At 40.4% G+C, this 16,360-nt stretch overlaps 1 protein-coding gene across 4 annotated transcripts in view; it reads left to right on the top strand.

Annotated features, from left to right (window-relative positions):
* clybl (citrate lyase beta like) overlaps positions 1-16,360 on the top strand; it is a 198,671-nt gene that overhangs the window by 102,070 nt on the left and 80,241 nt on the right. Inside the window, exon 1 of one of the 4 annotated variants that reach the window (XM_069890509.1) lies at positions 11,553-11,575. The exons of the other annotated variants lie outside the window; for them this stretch is intronic. Coding sequence (XP_069746610.1) covers positions 11,568-11,575 — 8 coding nt within the window. The 5' untranslated portion in view covers positions 11,553-11,567. Of the gene's footprint in view, positions 1-11,552; positions 11,576-16,360 lie in introns of those variants that run through there. 4 annotated transcript variants of the gene reach the window in all.

Here is a 16,360-nt window from a genome sequence, read left to right as displayed (position 1 = left end):
TTAGGAATTTTACTACAATAGATCTTGGTTTTTGTTGTGGTTGTGGTTTAGAGGCCAATACTCTATGTGCCCTTTCTAATTCCATTTCTTGCTATAGTTCTGGACATCCTAGGGTTTTAGGGATCCACTCTTTTATAAACTCCCTCATATTCTTGCCTTCTTCATCTTCCTTAAAGCCCACTATCTTTATGTTATTTCTTCTGTTATAATTTTCCATTGTATCTATTTTTTGAGCTAGTAGTTCTTGTGTCTCTTTAGTTTTTTTTATTAGATTCCTCCAATTTCTTTTTTAAGTCTTCTACCTCCATTTCTGCTGCTACTGCCCGCTCTTCCATCTTGTCCATTTTCTTTCCCATTTCTGTTAAGGTCATCTCTATTTTATTCATTTTCTCTTCTGTGTTGTTTATTCTTTTTCTTAAATCCTTAAATTCCTGTGTTTGCCATTCTTTAAATGACTCCATGTATCCTTTAATAAGAGCAAGTATATCCTTTACCTTGCCTTTCTTTTCTTCTTCTATTTCCCTGTACTCTTCCTCTTCCTCTTCTTCTTCCTCTGGGTTGGCCATCTGTTGTTTCTTTGATGCCCTTTCCTCCTCTTCTTTCTTGTTTCCATTGTCTTCTGTGGTCTCTTCTTGCTTCAGGTGTTCTGCAGCTGTCGTTGCCGGCTGTGGAGATCGACTCCCCAGCTGGTCCCCCCTCCCGTCGGTGTGTTTTTTTTCATGCGCGGTTGCGCACTTTTACTCGGCTCTGCGAGCCATTTTTGTAGTCCATTATTTACCGACCTGAGGGAGCGGGTTTCTCTCTCCGCAGCGGGCCTCTTCGGACAGGTAAGGCCTTCACCTTTTTCCTCCTTTGTCTTCTCTTCCTCTCTTCTTACCATTGCTTTCGATTTTTCTTTTTTTGTCGCCATCTTCTTTCCACCTTTATACTCACTTTTCTGTATCTTTTATTTCTGTGCCTTTGTGTTTTCCTTTGTTTTTCCCGACTTTTCTGGAGAGGGCTGGAGTTCACCGTCCGGCCACTACTCCATCACGTGACTCCTTCCACATTGCACCATTTCCATGACCACTGAAGCAGGAACCACTGGGAGGCTGAGGCCATATCACCACACTACCCCACAGTTCGGTCTCCTCGGTCGGCCTCACTCCACGACCGTCGAACTGCAAACCTTGTGGCTTTGTCTCAGCCACCCATTTGTTGTTTGGCGACCCAAGTTGCACTTCCAAACTAATTGCGTTTCACCGAATCTTGTCGAAACCAGGTTTGTGCACGGCGCATCTACTTGTTAGTTACAGCATTGGGGTCCAGATCATTTGGATTGGGTGCAGAGGAGATTCACCAAGGTATTGCTGGGGCTGGACATTTTGAGTTTCACGAAGTAGTTGGAGGACTGTCTTAATTTTCCAGAGTGGAGGAGGCTGAGAGGTGTCTATAAAATCATGAGTGGCATGGATAAAGTGATTGCTCACAGTCTATTAACCATGGTAGACAATTCCAGAAATTCAAATACTTTGATTGCTGTAGTTTGGTAAATAGCTGAGAAAAATTGTGCTTGTGAGCAAATAGCAAATCATGTACACGAGGGATTTCTCTTTGCGACATACCCAAACAAAGAATCCCGTTGAAAATAACCACAGATTATTGCAGAGGAGTTATTGTGCCTTGTAAGAATCTACTGATTGAATCTGACTAATCATATTCCATCACCTTCATCTTGTGGAAAGTTCCACCTCTGCAGTATGTTCCTTCCTTGCTCTGAACTCAGATCATCTGCTGCTGAAACCCATCCATATGGTAATCACCTCTGGAGCAGACTATTAAATTGTTTCCTCCCTTCCTTCCCCATCCCCCTGTCTTTTTATTTATATATTTTGTATATGTGGGGGGGGGGGGGGCCTGAGGCAAGGGCCAAGAGATGACTGGGTATAAGTGAAAAGGTGTGAGAAGTGGAGAGTAAGGTTGAGGGAGTGCATCCAACAGCATCTCCAAATCATCTTTTTATATTGGAAAAGTTGGCAGGGATAGCCAACAAATGGGAGCACTGTCTCCTGCTGTTTGCTCTCCAAGGTATATGGAAACATGTTGCCATTTCTTCATTGACACTGTGTCTAAATCCTGGAATTATTTTTAAAGTGTAATTTTTAATGATACAGGACAACAGAAGCCTATTCCAGCCATGAAACCCATGCCATCCAATTACATCCTATAAACCTACCAACCCCATATCTTTTTTGAGGGTGGGAGGAAACCGGAGCACCTGGAGAAAATCCACGCTAGGTCACAAGAAGACCATACAAACTCCTTATAGACAGCTGTGGATTTGAACTTGGGTCTCTGGTGCTGTAATAGCGTTAAGCTAACTGCTGTGCCACTGTGCCGTCCTATTTGTGAGGGAAGGAGCTTGATTTGACAGACTACATGGCCTCCTTATATGTAAACAAAATACTTCCATTTTGAAGTCACAGATTTCAGGTAAATAACCAAAGAATCGGGGGAAATTAGATTTATTTATCAGTCAGTTGTGTCTGGAATTGAAAGGGAACTGACAACAAATTTAACAGGGAATTAGAGAAATACTGGAAATGAAGAAAAGTGCAAGATTGAGGGGAAAGAACAAGGCAGTGACACTAATTGGAGCTAGCATAACCATGATGGGTGAAATGGTCCCCTGCTGTTTTGCATTATTCCAGGCTTTAGCCATCATCTACCAGCTATGGCGATGTTAATTTCACCACTGAATACTGTACATGAGGGACACACAATTACGTCCTCTGTATATGTAAGACTTCAATTGAAATGCAAATTGAGTTGAGAAATTACCTTTAACTTTCTTTTGAATTAAGGTAACAATATAATGAACAAGGGATAGAATATAGCACTCTTTTGCCTGTGAGAGAATATAATTGTTGCAAAAAGCAATCCAGATATTGCTGATATCTTAATGACAAAATATCTTTCTTAAATTTTACGTGCTGTTCTTTCTGCTATAAAAGGCACCATTTTATTAACTTTTACCAGGAGAAACTTCTAAATTTTATCATCTTCCCCTGTGTTGAATGATTCTGAAGGAACAACATAACTTAATAGTTGTAAAAAAAAATTATTGGCTCCTGCAGCCCAACTAAATTATCTGGTCATTTTGACTGGCTTCTTGTATTTAACTTATTTCAAGAATTGTCAGACTTTATTATTTTTGAAGAACTCCTGGGGAAATGTAAAAGTATCTAAATTCCCAAATTAATCTGTGTTGGTTGAAGATGAAAGAATCTTGCATTTCAGTTGAGAGAGTTAACAATGAACTGCCGGTTTTGATTTAGCTATGACATGAGATACTTAACAGAAAAGTATCTGCATGCTTAAATTGGGGTAAAGAAAAAAAGTACCTCATTTGATTAAGGGGATAGAATATAACAGAGTCATTTAGTCCTCTTCTGTTACAATTTTACAACTTGATGTATGAAGTGGAATTGATACATTGCCTCTCGGTAGTAGTTTCTCCCCAGCTTAACACACATTAGCAAAAGAAAAGGCAATACCAGGGTATTCTCCTTATTTGAACTGATTTTGTTCTTTGATGGCATGATGGCTGCAGGCTATCATTTTACATTGTATGTCAACTGCCTTTGTCAAGCAATCATTATTGATGCTGAACTCGCTTTTAATTCCTTCTCCTCTGCTAATCAATTACAGCATTTATATCCATTAATCAGGCTTTGTGGCAGGCTTTCATAAGGCTAATAATAGCTCTTTGGTTACCACACAAACCAATGCCGGGTGCGATACAACTATTAATGTTTGAGAAGTTTTCTTATTTACCTTTGTGGCGATTTGGATACTGTTTCATCTTTGACCCAAAGTTTGGGTTTTGCCATAAAATGTAATGGATTAAATGTATTTGAAGTTGATATTAAAATTAAATTGTCGAATCCTTTACACTGTGTAATTACATGAGCTGATCAGTGTAATCCATGGCAATTTCATAGCAGGAGCTTACTTTCTCTCTCATGATTATGACTCCTTTTAAAGTACAAACCCAACTCCCCCCTCTTCTGATAGCCTTGTGGGGTTTTTTTTAAGTTGTTTACCTCTTTCCTAAATGAAGAACCCAATTGAATCTGAATTCATTACCCTTTAGACTGCAACAACCAATTATCTCTGGAAGGCAGCTACTCCTTCCACATAGAAAGACTTGGGTTCTCGTGAATGGCAATGGAAGTTATTATTTTACTTCCACTATTCCTCTTTTACAACCAGAATGGTTCAGACCTGTAATTTGACAAAAGCACCTCAAGGTGCTTCACTCCATTAAAGTAGATGAACAGAATTTTGGACACCGATCAATATATAAAATGCTGAAGGAACTTGGCATTTTGGATACAGGAGATAGTTTTGAATGAATATCTTAGAGGAAAGAGAGGCTTAAGGACAATTCTGGGCACATTAGGAAAGGCCACCTTGACAGCGGTTATGGGGTTCAAAACCTAATGAGTTTGTGTGGTACCTGCAATATGCCATTTTTTTTATTTTGGAACTACTCAGAGCTGGAGTCATTGGATTTAACTGGTCATTAAATTTTGTTTTAGAGTTTTAAGTACAAGTGCAGCTCATCCTTGATCACAAGGGGCAACCTAAGAAGAAGTCTGCATTCTAATTGATTCTCACCATATTCTTTACCTCAGATTCACGTAATAATGAATTATTTCTTTTCCTATTTCTTTCCGAATCATGTTGTGAACGTCACATTGCCTTGTTATCATGTCTTTAACAGCAAGTTTCATTATTTTGCAAAAGTCTAACTGGTTTAAAGTTTACTATTTTCACTTTCCTTTCATAAATGATGAAGTTATGTTAGCTAGAACTGTACTAGAGTCTAGAAGATTTTAGATCTCTGATTCTGTAGCTGCCTCTCTTGGAACTCTAGAGTATATGCCCAGAGGATTTGTTGGCATATATTCTCCTTGATTTCACCCTTACTTTCTCTTTACCTAATTTTATTACTTTGCAATGGACTTTTATTTCCCATTATTTTTGACACAATTATTGTGTCTTCTATAGTAAAGTGGCTATAAGCTATTTTTAATGGCTCAGACATTTCTTTATTCATTATATTTTCTCTTTATTCCATGACTAAGACACTAACATTTTTTATTCTACCTTTTCCGTGGTTGCCAAAGCTTTAACATTTTTTTATATTTCCTATTAATTTACTCAACTTATTTCCTCTTTTTTGGAGCTGTCAAAATCTTTCCAAATTCAGGGTTGTTTGGCACTATACATCAACATCAGACACCTTTTAAGCAAATACTAACCCTAACTTTGGAAGACTTACTTTTCATATGGAGAAATTTTATTTCTCAGTGGAATGCTTTCTATTTAATCTAACTTCCTAGCCTACTTTACCTAATTCATCTCTTATGCTGATATAATTGGCTTGTTCAAAGCTAATTTCTTATCTGGATTGTGTCTCTCTCAAGCTTGCTATAAAATTCAATCAAATTGTGATTACTTTTCCCAAGAGAATTGGTTACTTTGAGGTTACTTTATTTTGTTACACATGTGAAGAGCTGGAATAACTGGTACCAGCATTATTGCATGATATATGGATTGAGGAAAATGTTTTGAATGAATTTTATGAATTCTCCCTCAAAACTGTTTTTGTCATTTTGATCTGCCCATACCATATGGTCATTAAAGTCCCCTCCAATTATAGTATTCTTGATTAATACTCTTTCTAACAGGGTAGCGTCTGTTAGGAGGCACCGTGTCAGAGGTGCACCAAAGAAGAGGTACAAGGACTGCCTAAAGAAATCTCTTGGTGCCTGCCACATTGACCACTGCCATGGGCTGATATCACCTCAAACCGTGCATCTTGGCGCCTCACAGTTCGGCGGGCAACAACTCCTTTGAAGAAGACCGCAGAGCCCACCTCACTGACAAAAGACAAAGGAGGAAAAACCCAACACCCAACCCCAACCAATCAATTTTCCCTTGCAACCGCTGCAACCGTGTCTGCCTGTCCCGCATCGGACTTGTCAGCCACAAACGAGCCTGCAGCAGAAGTGGACATTACCCCTCCATAAATCTTTGTCCGCGAAGCCAAGCCAAAGAAAGAAATACCACAAATATTGATTTTTGTTTTGCTCCATCTTTTATCTCTATCCATGTTGATTCTACTATTTTCCTTCCCTTACTTCCTATCATACAGGCCAGTGGTCATTAGACCAAACACATTTCTATTTTGTTGTAAACACTATGCATTTAATTTAAAGTGTTTAACAACATTTGACTTTGTTCTTTGGTCCATTATGATGCCATCCTTCCTGTCTCAGTCTAGCTTCACGTGCCTAAGGTTGGTCCTTCAGGGTCGCAGAATTATACAGCACAGAAGCAGTCTCTTTGGCCCAGCTCAGCCAATCGCCAAGTACCTATCTATACTAACCCCATTGATCAACACCTGCTCTGTGACCTTCTACGCCCTTCTCATTTAGATTAGTAACTGCATCCTCACCTGAGCCCACCTCGTCCCCCAAAACACTTCCTCATTTAACACTCTGTCTGCAGCCCTGGTTGTCTGATTCGATGGGACAGTTCGAATGGAGACATTCAAAGCAGACTTTCCCTCTGCTGATGTCAATAATAATACTTAGCATTGGAGAAACATGGTATGATCCAAAGTGATTCTTAAAGCATGTCAAATGCAATTAAACAATGAAGATAGATATTTTCAAAGCAGAAGAATTAAGAGGAATAGATAGCTAGATGGGGCTGAGTTCATGGCTAGATCAGCCACAATTGTATTAAATGGTAGAGGGGGCTCAATGGAGCAAATGGCCTACTCCTCACATTTCTTATGTTCTTACGTAAGAACAAAGAATAAAATAATGTATTTAGACTTACAGCATGGTAACAGGTAACAATTACACCCAATGAACCTACATCTCCCAATATGTGTTTTGAACAGTAGGCGGAAACCGAGGTCCCCGGGGAAAACCCACGTGGACACTGGGAGAATGTACAAACTCTTTATAGCATGGGATTCAAACCCTGGTCCCAAACATTGACATTGTAATGACATTGCACAAGTTGCTGCACCAACCATGCCACCTTTCAGATCTTCAGATAGCAGCAATAAAATTTTGAGGATGAATTATAATTGTGAGTCCAGGTAAGGCCATAGTTGGGAGTATTGTGGCAGTTTTTAATTTCACAACTATTTAGAATCTTGATTAAACGGAGTGAATTGAAACAGACAGGAGAATGAACAAGTTAATAAAAGATGAAAAGAAAGAGATTTAGTGCAGAGAGAAAATGATACCCCTATTTTAACACTAAGAACATAGAATGAGCTATCAGAATTCACGAATGAGAAAAATGTAAGCATTTTAAATCAGTGAAGTGATCTCGTAGTACAGTGAAAGAGCCGGCTGCGCTGCCGCTGATGCGGACCCGCAGAGAGCGAGAGAGCAGAAATGTAGAGATCCTGGGGGTCCAGCCGCCCAGTCAACTGCCATTGGCTCCACATGGGCTTTGAACAGCCATTCGAGGGAGCCGGCAGTGGTTTTAGTTTAAATCCAGCGACTGCAGGACTGTGCCCAAGATGGCGGCACCTATTAATCGGCAGCAGCCATGAGGTGCTGCAGACTCTGGGAAAGAGGAGGGCCGGAGCAGGGCGCCAGAGAGCAGAAAAATCATGCACCATCTGAGAAGGAGAAGCGGAGGAGACGACCCGCGGGGACGGTGACCACGGCAGCGAGCCAGTGAGGGGGGGAATTTGCGGCTGAGGGACCAGTGCACGCAGTGGGCTGCTGGCGACTCGAGCCCATGGGAGCTGTGGACTGCTGGAGACTGCTGCTGGGAGACTCACGCTGGGCTGCGGACTGCTGGAGACTGGCTCAAACTGACTGGAGGGGTACAAGGTATCGGAACTGGAATGCCAAGGGGATGCCGATGCCGATGGCGCTGGAGGGTCCCTGACCATGTCTGAGGTTCAGATCTGGAGCTCAGATTGCCAATGATGTGGACTGGACTGTGTGGCTGTGGGGGCCTCGGAAGCACTGGAGGCAAATCTACAGACACTCTGGGGGACTCTCTTTTGCTTCTCTCTATCTGACTGTAAGTCTGATAAGACTGTCAGAGATGCTTAGGCAATTCCTGCCGGTGGCGAATCTGTCCGCCTTGCAAGAAATTTCATGTAATAAGACACTGTTTTATTATTATGACAATAAATTGATTCTTGAGTCTTGAGATCTCTGGTTATCTCAAAGAGATTTTCTGCCATTGATGTACTTTTGAAGTTTAGTCACCTCTGTTCTTTAGGAAATGCAGGAGCCCAAATCTACGCTGTAAATTTCCATAATAGCTGGATCATCAGCTTTTCTTACATTGCACGAGGGAAGGTATTGTCTCCGGGAAGCTGTTCTTCTTTGAAAAGTAGAGCTGAATCTGTCTGACAAAGCTCATTTGGTCTCATTTGAACATCCCTTCCAAAGTTCAGCATCGCTGACAGTGACAGTACTGGAGTATCAGCTGAGAATATTGTGCCAAAGTCTCTGGAGTGAGGTACAATCCTTCTGACTTATTGAATTAGATTCAACATACTTGCTTTAGTACAAAATCCCACAAACGAAAATGGAATCTCAGTTCAGCTTCTCAACAGAATGTCTTTAGGTAACCATTTCTAGTGTATGATTATAATTGTTGAGTTATTTATCTAATTACAATTCTCAGCATGCAGTCAAATTATTTAAAATAGTGTAATCTGGTTTAACATTTTCTTGATAGGACTTGTACAATCCATGTTCAGTCAATGAGTGCTCAGTTTTTGAAGCTCCTCTTGCTCTAATAAACTGAGGAAGCTAAAAGGAAATACAAGGTAAATTCAAACATTTTAAATTTAGTATGTTGGTGGAAAAGGACACAACAGAAGATTAAGAAACAAAAGCTAAATACTGTACAATAAAAAGTGCTGGAAACATTCAACAGGTGAGGTGGAAGGTCCGTCATAGAGTCTTTGTGTCATACAGCATGGAAATAGGCCATTCAGCCCATGATGTAACACTGACCACTCTCTGGCTGAAGGAGGAACCCATCAGATCCCCTAAAAATCTCTCACCCTTCCCCAAAATCTATATTTTTGTTTGCTTTGATATGGAAGAAAGTTCCCTGCCATCTATCTCCATATATAACCATATAACCGTACCTCACTTACACTCTTGATAATATATCCTTCATTCATGTTCCATCTTAACCTCATCTACTCCAGAAAAAATAGTTAGCCTCTCCAGTCTATCCTCACAACTCAAACACGCCATCCAAGACAATATGCTGGTGAATCTTCTCTGCACACTCTCCAGCCCTGTCACATATTTCCTGAAGTGAGTTAGGTGGCCAGATCTACAAGCACTACATCAGGCAAGGTCTGACCAATGTCTTATAATGTTGTAGCATAGCCTCCCTATTCTTGAATTCAGTGACCCAAATATTGAAGGCCAGTGTCCCATGTGACTTCTTAACTACATTATCTACCTGTGCTCCCACCTTCAAGGATCTCTGGACATGCTACATAGTCCTTCTGATCCTCAGTACTCCCAGCGACCTAACCAATAATGACATGTGTCCTAGCATCATTGAAAACTCTCTGTGGAGAGAGGAACAAAAATGTGCTGGCTCTGTTATCTTGCCTTGTCTAACCTCAGAGGCTTGAGGACAGTGCCAATGCTGAAGGAGTGCTGTTCTATCAGAGGTGCCGTCTTATGGCTGAGGTTTTAACCAAGCCCCCATCTGCTCTGTGGATGGGAAAGAGTTATCAACATCATTTCTTTTTTTTTGAAAATTTCATTTAAGAATTTTACAAAACCAAAAAGTACAAAATAGTATAAAACTACCCCCTCCCCCTCCCACCTATCTCACCCTCTACAACCCTCCCCCCTCAGAGGTTTTTTAAAAAAACACAATAACATCAAGTTATAACAAGCTGTTGTACAATGTGCCTTCCATTTACATTTTTCATCACATATAAAACATTTACTTAACATCTAAACCATACATTCCAAATACAAACCCTACATTTTAACAAAAAAGAATAATTATTCTGCAAATTATACGTTATCTTCTCCAAATAAATACATGATTGAATTTTGTTATGCCATCTTTGTATACTCATTTCAACGTCATTTTTCCAAGTTACAGCTACACATTTTCTAGCAACCGCCGATCCTAAAAGTATAAATGCAATTTGAGGTTTCTCCAAACGTAAATTTGCCATAATTGTATTCATATATCACAATAACATACCCATGGATCAACATATAAATCTATTTTGAATAAATCTCACAAAAATTTAATTACTTTTTTCCAAAAGGGCTTAACCTTTGTACATTCCCACGCTGAATGTAAAAAAAAATGTACCTGTCTGATCACAACACTGAAAACACAAATCTGACACTCTAAATCTGTATTTTTTCAATTTTTCGGGAGTTAAGTATAACTGAATCATATATTAATTAATTTCATAATGCTATTGAGGCACATATCCATGCACTCATCCACGGAAATAGGAATAGATAAGTCCTTCTCCCATTTATCCTTTATTTTAGAAATGTCTACCTTTTTCATTTTTTCCTGTAATAACAGGTCCATTTCTGAAACAAATTCATTTTTACCTTTGTCAACAATTAATCTCTCAAATTTCATTTGACTAAGTAGTATTAACTCTCTACCAAAGCATTCCAATAATAAATCTCGTACCTGATAGTAAGCAATTAAAGTATTCTGTGATATATACCAAACTTCTCTCTAAGTCTATTGAACGAAATAAATAAATCTACTTCAAAACAATCCTCCACTAATATTGGAGGTGCTGTCTTATGGCTGAGGTTTTAACCAAGGCCCCATCTACTCTGTGGATGGGAAAGAGTTATCAACATCATTTCAAATGACAACATAGTTTTCCTGGCCGATTTTAACCATCTAATAAGATCACAAAATCAGATTGTTGATTGCAATCATGCTTCTGTTCATGGGAGCTATGCACCAATGTCTGTCACATTTCTTCCATTACAGCAGCATCTATACGGGTCACGTCTCCAGAATGGAGGACCATCGCCTTCCCAAGATCATATTATATGGCGAGCTCTCCACTGGCCACCGAGACAGAGGTGCACCAAAGAAGAGGTGCAAGGACTGCTTAAAGAAATCTCTTGGTGCCTGCCACATTGACCACCGCCAGTGGGCTGATATCGCCTCCAACCGTGCATCTTGGCGCCTCACAGTTCAGCGGGCTGCAACCTCCTTTAAAGAAGACTGCAGAGCCTACCTCACTGACAAAAGACAAAGGAGGAAAAACCCAACACCCAACCCCAACCAACCAATTTTCCCTTGCAACCGCTGCAATCGTGCCTGCCTGTCCTGCATCGGACTTGTCAGTCACCAACAAGCCTGCAGCAGACGTGGACATACCCCTCCATAAATCTTCGTCCACGAAGCCAAGCCAAAGATACTTAAAGAGAGCTTCAATGGTTCTGGCTTTGGAGGCAGTGCAGAGGAGGTTCACCAGGTTGATTCCGGAGATGGCGAGGTTAGTCGATGAGGAGGCATTGATTCTCCATAGCGCTGAAATTCAGAAGAATGTGGGAGGATCTTGTAGAAATATTTAAATTTATGAAAGGAGCATAAGATAGAAGCAGGAAAGTTGTTCTTATTGATAGGCGAGACTAGAACTCAGCGATATAGCTTCAAGATTTGATGAATATATTTTGGATGGAAATGAGGAGGAACTGCTTTTCTCATAGAGTCGTAAATCTCTGGAATTCTCTACCCAAGGAAGTAGTAGAGGCGGTCTCATTAAATATGATATATATGGGAAACATGGTCAGCGTAGCAGTTAGTGCGACACTATTACAGCGCCAGGGACCCAGGTTCAAATTCGTGGCTGTCTGTGAGGAGTTTGTACGTTCTCCCCATGACCTGTATGAATTTTCTCTGGCTGCTTTTGTTTCCTCCAACATTCCAAAGAGTACAAGATTAGCAGGTTAATTGGGTGGCAGAGATTTTATGGCCGGAAGGGACTTCTACCGTGCAGCATCAAAATTTGAAAAAATTTAAATATTTAAGGCACAATTGGTTTTTTACCTCGTGGAAGAATTAAGGATGATGGGAAAAGGCAGATCAGCCACGACCTCATTGAATGGTGGAGTGGCTCAACAGGCCAGATGACCAACTCCTGCTCCTATTTCTTGTTCTTCCTGCCTGCCCAGCTGGGATTAACTAATTCAACTCACATTAGAAATTGTTGAGAAACTTCTAGACCATCTGAAAATATATAGCAACAAAAGCAAAATGCTGGAAATCTGAAATAAAGCAAAAGTATGCTGGAAATTCTCAAAACATCTGATTGTAACTGTGAAGAGGAAAAAATATGTTAATTTTTTTGTTGTTTAGTTTCATTAGAGTGAAAATGTCAACTTTTCAATGTGCCTCTGCCTTCAGAATAAATATCATCACTAAATGATGAAGGTGAAGTGAGTGGAAGCATTTAAAGAGTATTTTTAAATTTAAAATTACACCATGGTAACAGGTCCATCCGGCTCAGGTGTCTACACCACATAAATACAACCATTAACCTTATAGCCCTGTCTGTCTTTGGAATGTGCAAGGAAACTGGAGCATTCAGGGAAAACCTACGTGAACATAGAGAGATCATGTAGACAGCGGCGGATTCTAACCCAGTTCGCTGAGAGATAACGGAGACATGTAAGAATGGAATGGCAGTTGTCGAGGGGGACTTCAACTTCCACATAGATTGGGAAAATCAAGTTGGTCAAGGGAGTCTGGAGGATGACTTCATAGAATGCATCCGTGATCGCTTTCTGAGCAGCGTGTTAAGGAATGAACAAGGAAGAATGAATGCTATTTTAGATCTAGTATTGTGCAATGAGAGGTAAATTTAGCAATCTAGTAGTTAGGGACCCTTTTGGAAAACATTATCATGGTATGATTTAATTTTTCATACAGATGGAGGGTGCAATAGCTAGATCTAAAACTAGTGTATTATGTTTGAACAGGGGAGACTACAACAGGTTGAGGGAGGAATTGGTCAGCGTGGACTGGGAGCACAGGCTAGTTGGCAGAAGAGTTGAGGAACAGTGAAAGACTTTCAAAGACATTTTTCACAGTGCTCAACAAAAATATATTCCCATTAAAAATAAGGGCAGTAAGAGAGGGAAGAGTCAGCCTTGGTTAACTAAAGAATTAAAGGAAAGTATAAAATTAAAAGCTCATACATACAAAATAGCCAAAATAGTGGGAAACTGAAGGATGAGGAAAATTTTAAAATGCAACAAAGGACAACTAAATGGGAAATAAGGAAAGGGAAGAAGGATTATGAAGGTAAATTAGCACAAAATATAAAAACAGATAGCAAAAAAAAATTATAAATATATAAAACGGAAGAGGGTGGCTCGAGTCAACATGGATCCTTTGGAAGATGAGAAAGGGAGATTGATATTGAGTAATGAGGAAATGGCCGAGACATTGAACGGATATTTTGTGTCAGTCCTCACGGTGGAAAACATGTCCAGAAGGCCAAAGAGTCATGATAGAGATGCGAAGGAAGGTGAGGGCCTTGATAAAATGATTGTTACAAAAGAGGGGGTGATGAGCAAACTAATGGGACTGAAAGTGGACAAATCCCCTGGTCCTGATGGGATGCATCCCAGGGTACTGAGGGAATAGCAAGAGTTATAGTCGATGCATTGGCAGTCATTTACCAAAATCCTCTGGATTCTGGGCAGGTCCCAGCAGATTGGAAGACAGCAAATGTCACGCCACTTTTTAAAAAGATGGGTAACTATTGGCCAGTTAGCTTAACATATGTAGTCAGGAATATGCTTGATGCTGTCATTAAGGATGACATTTAGAATGAAAGGGTTGCATCATGCAGGCACAACATGGATTGAGAAAGGCCAGGTGTTGTTTGACAAACTTGCTGGAGTTCTTTGAGAATATAATGGGTGCGGTAGTTAGAAGAGAACAAGGTGATGTATGTTTGGATTCCCAGTAGGTGTTTGATAACATGCTGCACAAGAGACTTATCAGATGAATGGAGTTGGGGGAAGTATATTGGCATGGATTGAAGATTGGTTAACTGACAGAAGGCAGAGTCGGGATGAATGGGTGTTTTCTGATTGGCAGACAGTGATAAGTGGGGGACTGCAGGGGTCAGTGCTGGGCCCACAGCTGATTTGGAAGAGGGGACAGAGTGTAGAGTAGCTAAGTTTGTGGATGATAATAAATTGAGCGGAAAAACAAATTGTACAGAGGATGTGGAGCGACTGCAGAAGGATATAGTTAAATTAGGTGAGTGGGCAAAGTTCTGGCAGTTGGAGTACAGTGTTAGTAAATGTGAGATCATCCACTTTGGTAGGAAAAATAGAAGAGCAGATTATTATATAAATGATGAAAAGCTACAGCATGCTGTAGTGCAGAAAGACTTGGGAGTGCTTGTGCATGAATCGCAAAAGGTTGGGTTGCAGGTACAACAGGTTATTAAGAAGGCAAATGGAATGTTGGCCTTCATCACTAGAGGAATTGAATTCAAGAGCAGGGAGGTCATGCTGCAACTGGTCAAGGTACTGGTGAGGTCACACCTGGAGTATTCTGTGCTGTTCTGGCCCATACTTTTTTTAAAAATTTTTTAAAATTTTCACACTATGAACCATATCAATCAAAATACATACAAACATTTCCCTTTTAAATATACACAGTGGCATTTTCCCCCTTTTTTTCCCCCCTACCTTCCCTCTCCCCCTTCCCACCCCCCTCCAGTTCTGGCCCATACTTGAGGAAAGATATACTGACCTTGGAGGCAGTCCAGAGGAGCTTCACCAGGTTGATCCCGGAAATGAGGGGGTTGACTTACAAGGAGAGACTAAATCGTCTAGAATTATACTCACTCAAATTCAGAAGAATGAGAGGAGATCTTAAAGAAACATATAAAATTATGAAAGAGATAGATAAGATAGAGGCAGGAAAATTATTTTCACCGGTAGGTGAGACCAGAATTAGGGGGGACAGCCTCAAGATTCAGGGGAGTAGATTTAAGACAGAGATGAGGAAAAACTGTTTCTCTCAGAGAGTAGTGGAATTCTCAGCTCAGGGAAGCAGTTGAGGCTACTTCATTAAACATATTTGAGGGTGGAGGAGGAGTCACGCGATGGAGTAGTGGCCGGACGGTGAACTCCAGCCCTCTCCAGAAAAGTCGGGAAAAACAAGAGAAAACACAAAGGCACAGAAATAAAAGTTACAGAAAAGTGAGTATAAAGGTGGAAAGAAGATGGCGACAAAAAAAGAAAAGTCGAAAGCAACGGTAAGAAGAGAGGAAGAGAAGACAAAGGAGGAAAAAGGTGAAGGCCTTACCTATCCGAAGAGGCCCGCTGCGGAGAGAGAAACCCGCTCCCTCAGGTCGGTAAATAATGGACTACAAAAATGGCTCGCAGAGCCGAGCAAAAGTGCGCAACCGCGCATGCGCGAAGTTTCGCGCATGCGCGATGCGAATGAAAAAAAACACACCGACGGGAGGGGGGACCAGCTGGGGAGTCGATCTCCACAGCCGGCAACGACAGCTGCAGAACACCTGCAGCAAGAAGAGACCACAGAAGACAATAGAAACAAGATAGAAGAGGAGGAAAGGGCACCAAAGAAACAACAGATGGTCAACCCAGAGGAAGAAGAAGAGGAAGAGTATGGTGAAATAGAAGAAGAAAAGATAGGCAAGGTAAAGGATATACTTGCTCTTATTAAAGGATACATGGAGTCATTTAAAGAATGGCAAACACAGGAATTTAAGGATTTAAGAAAAAGAATAAACAACACAGAGGAGAAAATAATTAAAATGGAGATGACCTTAACAGAAATGGGAAAAAAAATGGACAAGATGGAAGAGAGGGCAGTAGCAGCAGAAATGGAGGTAGAAGACTTAAAAAAGAAATTGGAGAAATCTAATAAAAAAACTAAAGAGACACAAGAACTACTAGCTCAAAAAATAGATATAATGGAAAACCATAACAGAAGAAATAACATAAAGATAGTGGGCCTTAAGGAAGATGAAGAAGGCAAGAATATGAGGGAGTTTATAAAAGAGTGGATCCCTAAGACCCTAGGATGTCCAGAACTACAGCATGAAATGGAAATAGAAAGGGCACATAGAGTATTGGCCTCTAAACCACAACCACAACAAAAACCAAGATCTATTGTAGTAAAATTCCTAAGATATACTACAAGAGAAAAGGTACTGGAGAAGACAATGGAAAAAGTAAGAGAGGGCAACAAACCACTGGAGTATAAAGGGCAAAAAATCTTCATT

Source organism: Narcine bancroftii, chromosome 7 (genome assembly GCF_036971445.1).
Source record: "Narcine bancroftii isolate sNarBan1 chromosome 7, sNarBan1.hap1, whole genome shotgun sequence".
NCBI classification, from domain to species: Eukaryota; Metazoa; Chordata; class Chondrichthyes; order Torpediniformes; family Narcinidae; genus Narcine; species Narcine bancroftii.
This window is presented reverse-complemented; position numbering and strand designations above follow the sequence as displayed.